Source organism: Tursiops truncatus, chromosome 8, assembly GCF_011762595.2.
Source record: "Tursiops truncatus isolate mTurTru1 chromosome 8, mTurTru1.mat.Y, whole genome shotgun sequence".
NCBI classification, from domain to species: domain Eukaryota; kingdom Metazoa; phylum Chordata; class Mammalia; order Artiodactyla; family Delphinidae; genus Tursiops; species Tursiops truncatus.
The window spans coordinates 85,380,449-85,396,438 of record NC_047041.1 but is presented as its reverse complement, the minus strand read 5'-3'; the positions used below and the strand labels follow the sequence as shown (position 1 = coordinate 85,396,438).

Sequence of the window (15,990 nt, the reverse complement as noted above, 5' to 3'; positions counted from 1 at the left end):
TTCATTTGAGTGAGGAGGACAGGGAATCTGCTCTTGTCTTTGTTCAATTCTATAAGTTCCATGGTCACAGCTGGGATATACATGCGTCCTTTGTTTTAAAAGCACATCCACAAGGGAGAAACCTTAGAGCTTATTCTAAAACCAGGCAGGGCATCAGATACCTCAAACAGTTAAAACCACAGGAATTAAATTCTAAATTTTAAACTCCCTTTTATTGAAATATAAGTTTGTTTAGTATATTTACACCACACTTTATGCACATATATACACATAGAAGGCAAATTCTGTCAAAATAAAAAAAGTTTTTCTTAATAAAAAATTAAAATAAAAACAAAGTAAAGTGCATGAAACTTTTTTTTTTCCCTTCTGGTGAACATCATCATTGACAAAATTATGAACGGTTGGGAAGGGGGAGGAAGAAGAAATTCATTATTTGAATCAATGCATACAGCCGGTCCTGCATTTGTAGCCTTCAGGCTGAAATGACAAGCTGTAAGGAACAAGTCAGACAGCGTCTGCAGGACTCCCTCCATTCTGCAGGTCCTGCTCCCTTTGTCCTATCGGGAGCGGTTCCCTAGCTCTTAACAGTGATCTCACCATCACCAAGCCGGAACAAAGGGAGAACACAGGAAGGGGGCTCCACCAGCCAATGTCATAGCCCTGCTCCGGGGCCACCAGCGCTGCGTTTGGTAGGAAACTGCAGAATTAGCTCAATGGCTCAAATAGAAGTTTTCCTTTTTCGGAAGGGGAATGAGGGGGCCAAGAAATAGGATATATCTCCCACAGAGACGGCCACCCGGGGGCCAAACTCCGGCAGCAGCCAGTTTCTTTGGATGCAAACTCCGTGCTGGCACAGGGAAGAATCCTTTTATAGGCTGGGTGGAGGAAATGTTACACTTCTCGCCTCGGTGAGTTCGTCCTCCCAGAACTTTGAAAGGACACAGCTTGGGACTGAGAGAAAGGGGCAGGTGGGTAAAGCTGAAGTTTTTAGCCGCCTTCGCGCTCGGGTCTCCGGCTGGGCGTTGGCTGGCTGGTCCCAGGCGGTGGCTGAGGCGACGGCCCTTCCCCCATCATCCATTCCCCAGCCAGGGGTCTCTCTCTCTCTCTCTTTCTCTCTCTCCTTCTCCTCCGGGGGATGCTAAGCCCCCGGTCGGCGGCCGTACTTAGCCTTACAGTGCAAAATGTGCTTGGCGAGGAAGTCGAGGCGGCGCTGCAGCAGCTGAGCGTGGGGGTCGGCGAGGGCGGCCAGCTCCGGGAAGCGAGGCTCGTGGTGCTGGTAGAGGCGCAGCAGCCGGGCGGCCGCGTCCTGGCCGCGGTGCAGCTCCAGGACACGCCGCGCAGTCCGCTCTCGGAACACGCACACTGACTGCAGCAGCGGCTCGTTATACTTGTCCCACATGCCTGCCACCCGGTAGCCGTGCACCAAGCCCGCCTCGTTGTCCAGAAAGACCAGCGCCCCGCCCGGGCCGCGGTGCAGGTTGCTCGTGGCGCGCTGCATGACCCGCGGGTCCCACTGCAGGCTGAAGAGATTGCTGACAAGCCGGTCAAAGTTGGCCGTCAGGTAGTCGAAGAGGATCAAGTCGGTCCATTGCACCAGGTCTACCAGCTCCGCCCGGCTGCGGTTGGCCAGCTCGCCCCCCGTGGCGCGCAGGGGCCGGAGATGGCCATCCTCAGAGCGCCAGGGCGCGGGCACCACCACGTCCGTGAGGTTGGGCAGCCAGCGAGTCAGGCTCACCACGCTGCCCTCGGTCCAGTGAGCGGCACGAAGCTCCTCCTGCACCTGAGCCCACTGCGCGCCCCGAGCCTCCACCCGGGCCAGTGCCAGAGGCGGCACGTGGTGCTGGAGGCCCAGCAAGCGCGCCAGGTAGTAGGATAGGGCCTCGCCCTGTATCTGCTCGGGGTTGATGCCATAGCGCACGCAGGCGCGGGTGCCGTCGGCGAAGCGGGCCAGCCGGTTGGAGCTGCGCCCGCAGCCCCCGCGCTCCAGAGCCACCACCCGGGCGCCGCGCGCCGCCTCCAGCCAAGACGCCGCCTGGGCCTCCGAGAAGCCCCGGGGCACCTGCTCCTCCAGGCCGCGGCTCCAGAAGACGCCCCCGTGCACCGCGGCGCGTTCCTCAGGCCAGGGCCGTCCGGTTGGCACGTGTCGCCTGCGCTCACCCGGGGGCTGCCCAGGCGGGCCATCTGCGCCCGCCGCCAAGGTGAGCAGCGCTCGGAAAGTTTTCAGGGAGCCGCCGCGGGCGTCCCGCGCCAGGGGCGGGGGCAGAGGGAAGCGAGGCGCGGGCTCCCGGCCGCCGCTCCGGGCCGGGCGCCGCGGGAGTCGGTCTTCCGGCGGCCGGGAGGCGGGCAGCTCGGTCCGCGGCGGCAGGAGCCCGCCCCACAGTGCCAGCAGCGAGCCCAGCGCCAGCAGCCAGAGCCCCGCGGTGGCGGAGGCGCCCCGCATCCTCCTGCCCATGCTCCCCCGGCCGCGCCGGTGCCGCCGCCGCTTCAAGCCGAGCCCAAGAGCCCGGGTCCCGGCGGCGACGCGGGCTCGGCAGCTCGTTGGCTCCGGGGCTCCGGGCGCCTCAGCTCCATCGCTGCCGCGGGGCGGTGCGGGGCTCTGCCCGGCACTGAGAACTCGCCTCGCTACCGCTTCCCAGCTGCTTTTGTATTTCGCTGTGAGACCCTCCGGCGGGCGCAATTCACAGGCGCCCGGACCACGTGGGAGCGATGGAGGATTCCCCCTCCCCCTCCTCCTCCGCCGCTCCCCGCCCCCTTCCCCTCCTCTTCCCTTTAAAGCGGCGATGGCTCCTTCCAAGCGGGAGAAGCGGTCCCACACTCATTCGGGGACTTAGGGGCAGGGAGCCGGAAGCCAGGCAGGCGGCGCCCGCGCGGGGGCGTCGGAGCGGGCGGCAGAGAGCTGGATTCGCGCTGGGTGGGTGAGACGCGCCGCTCGCTCTCTTGGGGGTTGGAGTGGTCGTGGAGTCCCTTTGCCTGGGCGGCTTCTGGCCTCCAGCAAAGTTCAGACTAACCCCCAGCACACTCCCGGCGCCGCCCGGGGTGGATTGGGGCAGGTCCCTTTGCCTTCTCCGTTTCCGACGGTGGGTGTGATTCACCCTGCCTTCTGTAAACCCCTGGGGAGCTCTCCGAGCCACTGAGGAGGTGACTCCAGCCGGGTTAGAAGAACCATCTGTAGCAAACAACTTTGAACCGACACCTCCTTTCCCGAGCACCCTCACCACACTGGTCACCGAGGGCTGTGCGCTTTGAGGTTGGTCGCTCCGCCTTTCCCGAGGAACTCACCGGGAATTCAGCCTCACTGTGCAAGAACTCCTAGGCAGGTTCCATTCAACAAACTCCCCTCGGTTCTGGTCACAGAGCATTAAAATCCACAGATGAGGTCCCGTGCTCACGGAGCTCACATTCCAGGGAGATGTTCAGGTTGCCAGGAGAGCCTTACAACTCAGGATCCGACTTGTGCGGAGGAGGGGGCCTTAGAGACCATTTCTCTACGAAACGATACTATTTTGCCCATGAGGAAACTGAGGCACAGAGATGGGATGGGGCTTGCTCCAGATCCCAGAAATAGCAAGTGGAGAAACTAAAATTCAAACTGGGGTCTCTGGGCAGCATGCCACTTAATTTTCCCTCTATCAAGAAAGTTCACTATTTTTATCAAGTTGCCAGCATTCTCGTTTTTTAAAAACTCACTATCACTTTATGCCCCAAATGTGATTTTCAATTCAATGAATGAAAAACAAAAAACCAAAAAACAAACCCATATTGTATTTGACATACTGGTTTAATGGTTTAAGGGAAGAAGTGGTTGGGGGGAGGGGTGGAGGAGCAAAAAAAGAAAAAAAGAAAAAAAAGAAAAAAGAAAAAGTAAACAGCAAACCACATTATCTTCCAGCCACTTTCGGGTTCAATCCACCAGGAAGGCTCTTGGGTAAGAATCGGCTCTCCGTCTTACCTCTCGGCGTGAGACCCTGTCCCAGATCTAAACCAAGATTTCCCAGGTGAGACACAAGACAAGGGGTTGGGGGGTGGAATCCACCTCAGAAAGCAGGAGTTTGAAATTTGTTTCCTTTCATGTGTTTCTTTTGTCTTTATGCCACCTCCCCATCAGATGCAACTGGGGGTTTTCAACTGCCTCAGCTCATTACCTGGCACTGATTATATTTTTTTCTCCAAAGAATGAACATTTTAAGAAACCCTAAGGTTTGTGACTAAGCAGAGGCATCCAGAGACCACATCTGGGGACTTCCAGAGCTGACCCCGTGTACCCTCAAGTGTTTCCATATTGACTGAAGTGTGGGGTCTTTGTTGAATCTCTTCTGCACCCCATGGTGGCTGCCTCATGCCTTTGTATAGATCTTATCTGATGATGAAATTACTATTACTATACTACTTTAATTCATTAAAAGGTACCGTCTTCCTGCTCTGTGCAAGCTCGTTACCCCCATCTTTCCCTAGAAGGCAGGGACTATATCTTAACAACTTTCTTTTTGTCTTATCACCTAATATAGGATATTGCACTAAAAAGGTGCTCAATAAATTGAATTTAATTTTTGGTCTTTTGGTTTAACTTATGAGAATTTTTTTTTTTTTTTGAATGCATTGCTTTCAGCTTGGGTAAACCGTAAGCAAGAGCTCCACCTTGTGGGCATTAAGTAGAATATCATCTAACTAGAAAGAAGTATACATTTTCAGCAGGTCGGTTAATTGTTTAAGTTAAAGTCTGAGACTATTACTTGGCTACCATGGCCCGTGCCATGTCCTGGGGGATATGGGGGAATCCAGAGTAGTTGGTGTCTCTGTCTTTGTAGCTGTTAAAAAAACTCTAAGTAGCTATAAGGTATGGTTCACTGTAAACTTTGTGAGGAGTCCGTCTGTCTGTTGTTTTATGCCTGCCTGGCACAATGCCTGGTACTTAGTGGGTGTTCAGGAACAATTTGCTGAATAAACCATTGGAATGTTAATAAGATAAAGCTCTGCAAGTAGCATGTATCAAGGTATTTTTAAAAAAAACTGCTTACCACTAACAGATATAAAATAAGTGCTTTCATACATAAAAGGAAAAAAAATTGGTGACGGATCCACATAATGTAAGAGAAGGAAGCACATGATTTTCAATCTGGGAGGGATGACTTCAACTCAGATACCCCAAATCCCAGAATCTTCCAATCACATTACCAGCATTGACGAAGAAACTAAAGCCTTAAAGCAGTCAGCTAGGATCTTATACCTCGGAAGATGGACTGACTCTATTGTAGCTCTTAGCCTGTAGCCACAGGACTGAATGCACTGGGTACCAGAACAGGATGCACTAATAGAAACTTGAACAAATGCATTGAAATGCAGAATTGCAGAAATAAAAGAGAAGCAAAAAACAAACCCAAGGTAGAATGCAGTTTAAATGCATTATATAAGAGATATTTTTAGGCAGTGTTTAAAAACACTCCTTTGTTTACCGGTTAGATGAAGACACTCCCATTCTTCTTTACTTCCTGGCCTGAGGACACCCCCCACCTACTGCCATACCCCTGGGGCTCCTTGGGAGGGCACAGGGCACAGGTCTTCACAATGTGTGACCTCAGGCCGGCCCCTCTGGCAGTTGCTTGGGGGTGAGGGGAGGTGCTGTGCATCTTTCCCTACACAGGAACCTGTTTTTACCTGGAGAACTTTCTCCACAGTCCTCAGAACTTCTCCCTGCGCCTCAGCTTCCAATTGCTTCACACTCATCCACAGTCCTGTTTGAAGGATGATCTGCTTCCTAGAACAGTGCCTCCTGGGGAAGAGAGAGGAGGCGGATTTGAGGAGTTGAGGGTTGGGTGCAGGACAGCAGGCTGGGAGTTGGGAGATTTTCTAACTCTGGTATTTCCTCTTGCTGGCTGTTTTCCTTTCTGGCTAGTTATTTCCCTTCTATGAGTTCCAGTTTCCACATCTGAGAAACAAGGATAATACATCCTACCTCCGTCACAGGATTGTTGTGAAGTTCCTGTGAGACGTTGATAATAACCACCACCACATTAGTAGCAAACGCTTATTGAGCGCTTATTATGGGCTTGGCACGGGACTGAGCCCTGCACGTGTGTTCTCCTTTCACCCTCCCGACCAGCAGTCTTGTCCCCACTGTACAGATGGGAAAACCGAAGCTTAGCCAGTCACCGGCCTGAAGTCACACAGCAAGTAAATGGCCGGGCTAAGATTCCAGAGTGATGGAGGCCAAACTCTTTGCAAATTGTAAACTGCTAGGAATATGTCAGATATCAAAATTATTGACTTAAATCAAAGTAGATTCAACTCAGATTAAATTTTGCTTTGAAATGTTCTCTGTGGTTGCTATCAAGTGAAACGGTTAAGAGTGTGAACCCTCAAGCCAGATTGTCCAGATTTAAAACTCACCAAGTGTGTGACTTTGAGTAAGTTACTTGGCCTCTCTGTGCCTGTGTCCTCATCTATAAAACACAGTAATAATAGTGTTGTTGGTATTATTGATACTAATTACAATAATATAATATCTGATGATTAACAGTAATTAATTAATAGTGAAAAACCTTACAGCTTGTTGTGGTGATTAAATTAGTTCCTGTATTTAAAACTCTTGAAAGACTATCCAAGAGTCCACTATTTTTATAGCTTTTTTAAAAAAATTGAAGTATAGTTAATTTACAATGTGTTAGTTTCAAGTGTAGAGCAAAGTGATTCAGTTATACATGTAGATATCTTCTTTTTCAGATTCTTTTCCATTATAGCTTATTACAAGATACTGACTAGAGTTCCCTGTGCTATACAGTAGGTCCTGGTTGTTTATCTATTTTATACATAGTAGCGTGTATCTGTTCATTCCAAACTCCTAGTTTTTATCATTCCCTCTCCTTCCTGTTTCTCTGCTTTGTTGCCCAGATGGGGGTCTCCTTCTTTTCCTATTGCTGTCCTCCACCAAGCCTCACTTGGGTCTTGAGAGACATGATACAGGTGGCGACCCTGACCAGTGCACCCTCCTTATGCCCCAGATGAGCATCTTCCCTGAAAATTTTGCTCCCTTCCTTCCCAGCTGGACCGAAGCAGGGTTCCCAGTGCAGCTCTTGTTGAAATCCCAGAGCCTCCAGCTAGCCTTGGGCAGCTGCTTTCCTCTCACTACTCTGCCTCATTCAATCCTAACCTCTCCTGGGTCTTCTGAGTTACAAGCCCCTCCCAAAGATAGAGGCCCCCAAATTCACCCTCTAGATGCTTCTACAAAAGGGAAGAGTGGGGAAGACCATGTCAGGGAGAGGAGTACAATATTCCTTGAAACTGGGTATGACTCCTGCTTTAGCTGTTACTAGCTGTGTGACTTCAGGTAGCTTTCGAGTCTCTCTGGGCTGCAGTTTCATTATTTGTGTTTCCTTCTTCTCTACTCTGTCTCTGCCTAGGGTACATTATTTTTCTGCTCGGGGATCATTTTCCTTTTCTTGGCATGTCTCTATTTGACCATGATCTGAATCTCCCAAGAATTGTGTAGCTGTCTCATCTTTACACACTTGGCTGTCAGGGGCAGGTAATATATACACCTGGCTCTAGGTAAATCTTGCTGGATAGCTAGAAGGAGGTCTGGAAACATACAGTCTTTGCAGTCAACCTGTCTGCCTGAATGAGTCCCGGTTTTAAGAACACACTGTGTTTCTGGAAAGAAAGTCTCACCCTTAATTTATGGTGAGACTAATAGTTATATGATTCTCTTTATTCCATGTAGCTCTCTTTTTGACCTGCTTTTGGAAAAGGTTCCTGTAGCCACTGGTGTTGGAGACCAGAATCTAAAGGTTGGAACACTGGTGAATTAATTTAGTAAATTTTAGAGCAGTTGCTGACACAATCTCTCAGTCATATATCATCATACCCTAGTTACAGGGTATGATGGTAAAAATTCTGGACTGGGCATTTGGGGACATGAATTTCTTTCTCTGCTATAACTTAGTTCAACTGACATTTATCGTTCACGTGCCAAAGGCCAAAGAATTGGGCGAAAGTGATGGTGTCAGATTTTCTCTTGTCCTTCACACCTGCATCAGGAAACATTGGTTGTCTTTTCTTCACCCTTCCCTTTCCCTTCCTTCTTCTTGGCAGGTCTCCATCCTTCTCCCTGTGGCTGGTGCTGGAGGGGAGGCTGAATTCTCATTGGGCTAAATCAGTCACAGTGCCTTCAGCTTCCTTGCCAGTGTTGGGTTTAGGCACAGGCATGGGACACCACTCTGGCTGGTGACAGCTGCAGGGAAGTCCACAGGGAGGTTTCTGGGAAAGATGTCTGTGCTGTTACAGAAAGACACAGAAAAATATGGCACTTTTCTCCATGGCTCAGGTCTAGATTTGAGGCCTGGAATTGGGGCCGTCATCCTATAACTGCAAGGAGAGCCAAGTGGACACGTTGAGGGTGGCAGAGCCGAAAGAGGGAAGGAACCTGGGTCCTTGGTGATGTCACCAAGCTCCTGAATTAATCCGCTCTGGAGCCACCCTGCCTCTGGGGTTCCCTGGTGGTTTAACGCACTCTGAGTTGGGGTTTTTATTCTTGGCAGCCAAAAGATTCCTAAATGATATACCTCTCACATGGGAGCTTGCAAACCGGAAAGAGGGCAAACATATAAACAGAACTCTTCCTGTGCTGCGGGAAAGGCGGTGTGTTGTCATCTTTTGGTACATGTGCTCGGCAGCCAAGCTGAGTCTTGCACTTACCAGCTGTGCTGTCTTGGGAAAGTCACTTAACCTGTTAACTCATCCGATAGATGGATGGTGATAACTGCACCTGCCTCATAATATTATTGTGTGGATGAAATGCACATTAAGCACTTAGTAAGTGCTCAATAAATTTTATCACTTGCTCTAGCTATTATGGAAATGGAAACCACACAAGAGCCCAGAGGAGGGAGCAGGAAGGTCAGGAAGGCTTCACCAGGGAGGCAGATGTGAAGCTGGTCTTGAAGGGTAACTGGGGGTTTGCAGGTCAGGGTTTGGGGAGGAAGAACATTGGGGCAAGCAGAGAGAGCAGCACGTGAGCTTATTTCTACATCTTTCAGGAGCTCAATTTCCTCATCCTTAAAAGCACTTGAGTGTGCTGGATTAGCTTAATCCTCTTTTGATAAAAGAAACAAACCTCAGGCCCCCTCCCTAGATTGAGAAGCACTAGATGGCAGACTCTCCAGGCCCCTTTATCACTCACCCATCATTTTTGAACCACCCTGGAGAAATTCACTGGACAAACATTGGCCACTGAAGAAAGTGACTCCCGCTGGCTTCGTTGATTTCTTTGTTCATTGCAGCCCAGAGCCTTATCTGCTGCGCAATTAGAAATGCTGCGCTTCCTCAGCTTCCCCAGGCTCTGTGCATCTCATCAGTCAGATAGATGCAGAAGCTTAATTAAGCTTGTAAAGCTTTCTGATTTCCGTAGATGAAAGGTGGCCCATAAGTACCAGGTTTTATTTTGGTGGCTCCTGCCAAGGGTTATTATAAATGGGACTTAGTGCCACGTGGCTGAGCTCTTAGTGTGATAATGTGTCAAGACCAATCGAGGCTGCCGAGAGCAGAGATATTTTCATAATGGTTTCATCATAGGCGGTGGGTGTTAATGGAAGTGGCTGTGAAAAAGAAAGTATTGCAGGCAGTGAAACCAGACTAGAGGTGGCTACAAGTGAAATATCGGCTGTTCCTAGGATCTCCATCATAATCATTAGCTGTATTAGCCTTGGAGCCATTCTTCTGCCGTCTCTTCTAGACCAGGCTCAAAGTCGAATAAAAAATGATGCTTTAACTCCAAGTGAAAATATATTCCTTTGCTGCTTTTTAAAATCCATTTACATTAAAATGGTGGCCAGCAGGTAAGTAATTTATAACTGGAGGCTCAGTGCAGCATGGATGGGTGTCGTCAGAATAGGGAGCAGCCTAAATGGGAGACAGAGGCACTTCCAGGCCTGGGAAGAGTCATCACTGTTGGACTGAAGAGGGGCTGGAGGAATATGCAAAGACAAGGGGTAACTTAGGGACACTCGCCTTATCCACAGCACCCTCTTGCCCTGTCCCGGAATCCACTTGGGCCAAAGATATGAGTTTAGTGATTTTACTGAAGATCTGGGGGGGCTCCCGGGGTGTGTGTGGGTCACGTAATTGCACAAGGCCTTCGTCCATCTACCTCTCCTTTCCCTCCTTTCCCTCTCCCCTTTGTGGAGGAACAGGCAACATTTCCGTCTTCCTTCATGTAACACAGTGCTGCTTCTATTCAGGCTTCTGTAGGATCCCAGCTTCTTCCCTCGGTCCACAGACTGTCAAGGTTTTTCTTGTGATAAAGTCGGGAACAGAATTCTGGTGGACAACACTGAATGATTCTGAGGTACTTTCTACATGCAGTGCAGTGTGTGAGAGCTTTCACGCACTCGGTCTAGAAGACCTTCCTCCAACCCCCCTCCCCCGCCCCTGGAGGTGTTACTCCTCCATTTCATTGATCGGAAAACCAGAGCACCATGAGAAGTAAGATTTCTCATTGGCCTGGGAGACTTCTGCTAAGTAACAGAAGAGGAATTCCAACTCTGGTCAGTCCAAAGACAGAAGTTATGTTAACTACAGTGCCATGTGACCTCTGGGGCTGGGAAACACCCTGGCCAGTTAACCAAGGGGCCTCTTACAAGGGACTCGTCTCTTCCTTTGTACTGGTGCATTGTCTTACACCAGGCATGTTGGAAACAGGTACTTACATCTCTCCTCATCTCTGCTGTGTGACTGAGCCCAGCGCATCTCCTGGGAGACCTGTCATAGCCCAGAAAGCTCCCCGTGGTAAATATCTTATGTGGGGGGGATGAGAGGGATTGGAAAAGAAGTAGGCTGGGCTGGCTGACCTGGTAGTCCTGAGGACAGCACTCTCTTTGTCTCAGGACCAGAAAAGTCTGAGTTAAGGTTGACAGTGGAAGAACACTCATCACCTGCTATAATTTCTCCTCTGGTTTCACCTCTCCTGAGAACCGACTCCGAGATTGCCACAGGGAATCAGAGAATTGCCTCTCTGGGACTGGGCGTGTTTGTTACGCAGCAGGCACTGAGACTAGATCCCTGGTTCCTTTTCACTTCACCTGATGAAAAAAGGAAGGAAAAAACCCTCAGAGGCCATTTCTTGCCTGCTTGAGTTTAAAGAATGGCTGCATTTTAGGGACAATGTGGGCCTGAGGAATAGCAGGAGAAGGGCTGAGGAATAATGATGGTGATATATTTCTATAGCTCTTTGCAGTTTTGCTGAGTTCTTTCCCATGCCAGTCTGGTCGGATTTTTACAACAACCTGCTAGGGAGGGGTAGTTGGGCAGGTGTTAGTGACTGTTCCTATTTTATGAAGGAGAAAACTGAGTTTCAGAGGGTGTGTGATGAGCCCAAGATGCACAGCTAGTTCCTGGCAGACATGGAACTTGAAAGCACTTTACCTGACTTCCACATAAGAGCTCTTCCATGGCATTCATACCCTGTTTGCTGAGTTTAATCCACATCTGCAGACTCTGTCACTACCTCCGGTTTTCCACATGGTTACATGTCCATGTTGAATGTATGTTACAATGACCATTAAAACTCCAGTCAGGAGGCCAGAAAAAGGAACCCAGGGGCAATTCCCCAAAAGTTGGAAAATTTAAAAGCCCCTCTTCCCCTTTAATGGTGCTTTCTATTTCTCTTATTAGCTGCTATGACAGAAAGAAGGAGGAAAAGAAAAACCAGAAGGGTTGGGGAAAAAAGAGAGAGATTATTTTGAAATCATTTTCTTTGCTTGCCTGGTTCTGTTAATAAACAGGATTTAATCAATAGGAGTCAGAGAGAGAAAGAGGCGGGTAATCACCGATCATTGGATTCTTTGCGGGGCGGGTGGGGGGGTGCGGAGAATGATCATAAAAAACCTCTGAGATGGCAAAGAGGAAATGGTGAGAAACAGAAAGTTTTCTCTTGCTTCTCTGCTCCTATGCATGATACCCTTGCTCACACAAGGCAAAACCAAGCCAAGAGACCAGAGTAGGGTGCTTGACCTTGTGGCCTTACCCCACTGAGAGGGTCATTCGGTTGGGGATGAAGATAGATCTGCATGGCTGTTTAGGCTGAGAGAGGGTAGCTAGACTACATAGAAGTCTTCCTGCTTTGATTTTCTCTTTCGTAAGAAGGGATATTAATGCTTGCCTCACAGGAATATTGTAAGAATTAAATGAGAGTATGGGATTAAATAAATATAGCAAGTGAGAAGTTCCAGTACAGTTTCTGGCATATAGTAGGCACTCAATAAGGACTAAAAACCACACATTCAGCCACATAGAAACATGTCTGGGAGGACACAGTAAGTGATTAACAGCATTCTCCTTAAGAAAAGGTCTGTGGGTGGGAGGCACTTTTACTTTTTAACGTATATATTTTTACTTTATCCTCCCTGGAGCATTTGGGGAAAGTATGCTGTGTACGTATGAATGGGTGTGTGTGGAGGCTTAAGTTAAAAGTTAAGATCAGACATAGAGTAATAAAGAATGTGAGGTTTTGGTACCCCTGTCTTTGTGTGATTGTAAAATTTGTACTCACTACACTTGAACCAGTTGAGGTGGTGACAGAAATGGACTGGCCAAGTCAAGAAACAGAAATGGGATTTGATAGAAGGATGCTGGAGTAGTTCCCAGCATCAATGGAGGACCTGAAAACTGGGCACTGGAGAGCACCAGAACTCAGAAACACCAGGTAGGTAAGCAGGAGGGCCTTCTCTCACAGGTGCACGTATACAATGTCTCAGCTCCAGTCACCTCTCATTCGAGTGTTTACATTCCAGGGAGAGGAAATCTGATTGGTCCGTTTGGAGACAGCTGTTTCCACCATTGGCTCACTGGGCCTTTGCCACGTGACAGGGCAGGGAGTATATAAGGGAGCAGTTGTGTGCTGGACCATAATTCTATAGGTACCTACCTCAATCGTCTCTGCTGTTTAATTTTTGAAAAATTATAATCTTGTGTTACTTTTAAAATAATATTGAGAAACCTCTAACAATTCATCAAATAAGTAGAGCTATACTGTAGGATCTCAACAGAATGTATTCTATGCATCTTTTATAAGGAGCCAATACAAAGCAAAACCAAGCAGCATCGTGTGCCTAGAGATACATCACAGAGTGACACATCCTTTGGGTCTGAATGAATGTTGATTATGATGGCAAACACACCCACACAACAAAAACAATACTTATCTTTCTGACTCCAACCGTTAGCAGATCCAAAATTTCCATAAATTCGTCTAGCGCTGTCTAGCTTAGGAAGGGAGTTTGAGACCTTTATCAGGGTAAAGAAAAGTAATAGGGCATTTCTGATTTTTTTAACATTAGCTGTTATTTTATGGTGTTTGGGAGGCAGGGAATACAAAGTACACAGAACGTATGCAGGGTCTACTCCTTGTGTGTGTGTGTGGGGGGGGGGTAGTACTTCATTGCCCTGGGGCATAATGATTTAGCCAGTCCTGTATAAGGCAAGCTCAAATCCAGACTGCATTTTCTATGCTGACCATCTGTGTTTCCCAGGAAAGAGGAGCCCAGCCGTGGGCCCCAAGAGGTTGAGGAAAAAGTGAGAAGCAGGGTGTGTGGCCAGTCCCGGAGGGTGTGGGGGGGATGCTCTGTGTCCTTCTGGCAACATCAGCCCCACGGAGGCAGGCTTGGCTCTCTCCCCTCCTGGCAGCCCCATAAGCATACTTCCCAGTGTCAATAAATCTCCTCTGGCCACTCACCCCTTCCTTGTGATTTTTTTTCTTTTCTGAGGGTGTTGCTGGGGGAGATCATCAGAAACTACTTATTTGAAGACAGAAGCCTCATCTCTAACAAACGGGGATTGACTGATAACGCATACCATTTACCGAGTCTTGCTAATAAGCCACACGTCCCCTTTCAGGTGGGTTTTTATAGCCCCCTTCACAGACGAGGAAACCACGGTTCAGAGAGTTTGAGTGTGTTGCTCAGTTGGCACAGCTCTTAGATGGTGGAGGCAGATGCACACCTGGCCAGTGTGTCTCCAGGTCACCTGGTCCTAATGCCTCCTCCATGATGGAAAGCCAGCTCAGAAGGGCCCAAGACCTGGCAGCTCTGTCACCCATCACTGGCTACTCTAGGACCAGTCACAGAACAGTTGAGCAGTCTCAATCTTAACTACAACAAATAGAGAATTATGATATAATAATACTCCCAAAGCCAGCACTGTAATAACATAATTTTAAGGCAAGGCTTTGAGTTTGCTCTTTTGGGCCCCAAGACCTGCCAGGACTGCATACCCAACTGTGAGAGCCCTCCGAGGAGTGCCCTTTCTGAGATGCCCAGGGAAAGCTTTCCTTCTCTCTTCAGCTTCAGACGCTGGGTGTTCTAACCTCTGAAGTTCCTGGAACAGGACCATTAGGCTTGATAGTTTTATTGGAATTAAAAATATTGTGAATTCACAATGGCCTCTGGCCATAACTGGAATAAAAATGGTATTGCTTTAGACGATACCATTCACTAATTAAACTAGTAGAGAATGAAGCAACAGAAATGCAACAGCGACAAGAATGGGAGTGTGGGCTTCAGAATACTCCCCCAGGCGGCAGTTGAATTTAAATTTCCATTATTTTGAGTGAATGTGGCCCTAAGGAACCATGTAGGGATGGATTTTTATGTGATTTCAGGGCCTTCCGTCTCTTGTAGGGCAGTAACTTTGATAAAGCTATAGCATGCTTTCTTGAAAAAAGTATAAAATATATGTATAACTAGGAAAGAATCCAGGAGGACACAGCTAACTGTTAGCAATGGGTTACCTTGGGGAAAGAAAATTTGGAGAGAAAGGACTTTCTTCTTTTTCTTTTAAAAACATTCTATGTATTTCTGGTGTGTTTAACTTCATGATACTCAGCACATATTTTGTGAACAGACTAGAATGATCAAGGGAATGCTTTAGAGTGAATGATTCGTGCTTCACGGCATCAGATTATCAAAAGGCAGATTAGATAGGTTACTATTAGGAAGCTGCTCCGAATGGGCCAGGAGTTAAGATGGGAACTATCTGAGCTGAGATGGTAGCTGTGGAGATGGAAAGGAAGGGAGAGGGACTTGAGAAGCCAGAAGCCGGGATGTAATGGTTAATTGTTTGTGTCGACCTGATTGGGCTAAGGCGCGCCCCAGATGGCTGGTGAAACATTATTTCTGGGTGTGTCCGTGCGGCTGTTTCTGGAAGAGATTAGCATTTGAATCGGTAGGCTGAGTAAAGAAGATCACCCTCACCAGTGCAGGTGGGCGAACTTGCTTGCTTGAGCTGGGGCATCCTTCTTCTCGGCCCTTGGACATTGGTGCTCCTGGTTTTTGGACCTTTGGACTCAGATGAGGACTTACACCATTGACCCCCCCTGATTCTCAGGCCTTTGGAGTCAGACTGAATTATTACCACTGGCTTTCCTGGTTCTCCGGTTTGCAGATGGCAGATCGTGGGACTTCTTGGCCTGCATAACTGTATGAGCTAATTCCTACAGAGTAATTTTATATTTTTATATATATATATATATATATATATATATATATATATAAATTTTATAACATATATATATAAAATTATATCTATCTATCTATCTCTTACTTGTTCTGTTTCTCTGGAGAACACAGGGGTGTTACCTGAATTGGCTAAAAGCTTGCAAGGTGGTACTGTTTGGATGAAGATGGAGCCTAGATATTGGTGCTGAGCTATGGAGGGACCTGAAGGGGCTAGAATCCTAATTCTCAGTGCATGGGTGGATGGGTGGATAGATGGACAAATGAATGAGTTATCTCCTAGAAGCTCTTTGCTTTCAGGTTTAGGCCGAACTTCTTTCAAAGCCTACTTAGGTCCTGAGGTTAGGTGGTGATTTCTCATACTCTTCCCCTGACCTCAGCTATTCTTCCCCAAACTAGGGAGGGTTAAGGCCTTTCTAAGATCTGGACCATTTCTGGATGCCTCATGGGGTCAGTTAGGTTTTTTATGTTCTAACTATGAGGACCCATCCCC

At 48.2% G+C, this 15,990-nt stretch overlaps 2 protein-coding genes across 5 annotated transcripts in view; one reads left to right on the top strand and one right to left on the bottom strand.

The window, feature by feature from the left end:
* Positions 1-190: 190 nt before the first annotated feature.
* FJX1 (four-jointed box kinase 1) lies at positions 191-3,112 on the bottom strand. Its single transcript, XM_019948277.3, has one exon. The coding sequence runs from the start codon at positions 2,450-2,452 to the stop codon at positions 1,139-1,141; it is 1,314 nt and encodes a 437-aa protein (XP_019803836.2). The 5' UTR covers positions 2,453-3,112; the 3' UTR covers positions 191-1,138.
* PAMR1 (peptidase domain containing associated with muscle regeneration 1) overlaps positions 2,058-15,990 on the top strand; it is a 164,113-nt gene continuing 150,180 nt past the window's right edge. The window contains exons 1-3 of one of the 4 annotated variants that reach the window (XM_019948262.3): positions 2,058-2,198; positions 3,119-3,247; positions 3,890-3,995. The gene's annotated coding sequence lies outside the window, so the exon portion shown is untranslated. The remainder of the gene's footprint in view (positions 2,199-3,118; positions 3,248-3,889; positions 3,996-15,990) is intronic. The other 3 variants (XM_019948261.3, XM_073808773.1, XM_019948276.3) reach the window with 3 other exon arrangements.

Bases quoted from the DNA above. Each gene is read 5' to 3' on its own strand.
- FJX1 (XM_019948277.3), bottom strand. From the start codon at position 2,452: ATGGGCAGGAGGATGCGGGGCGCCTCCGCCACCGCGGGGCTCTGGCTG.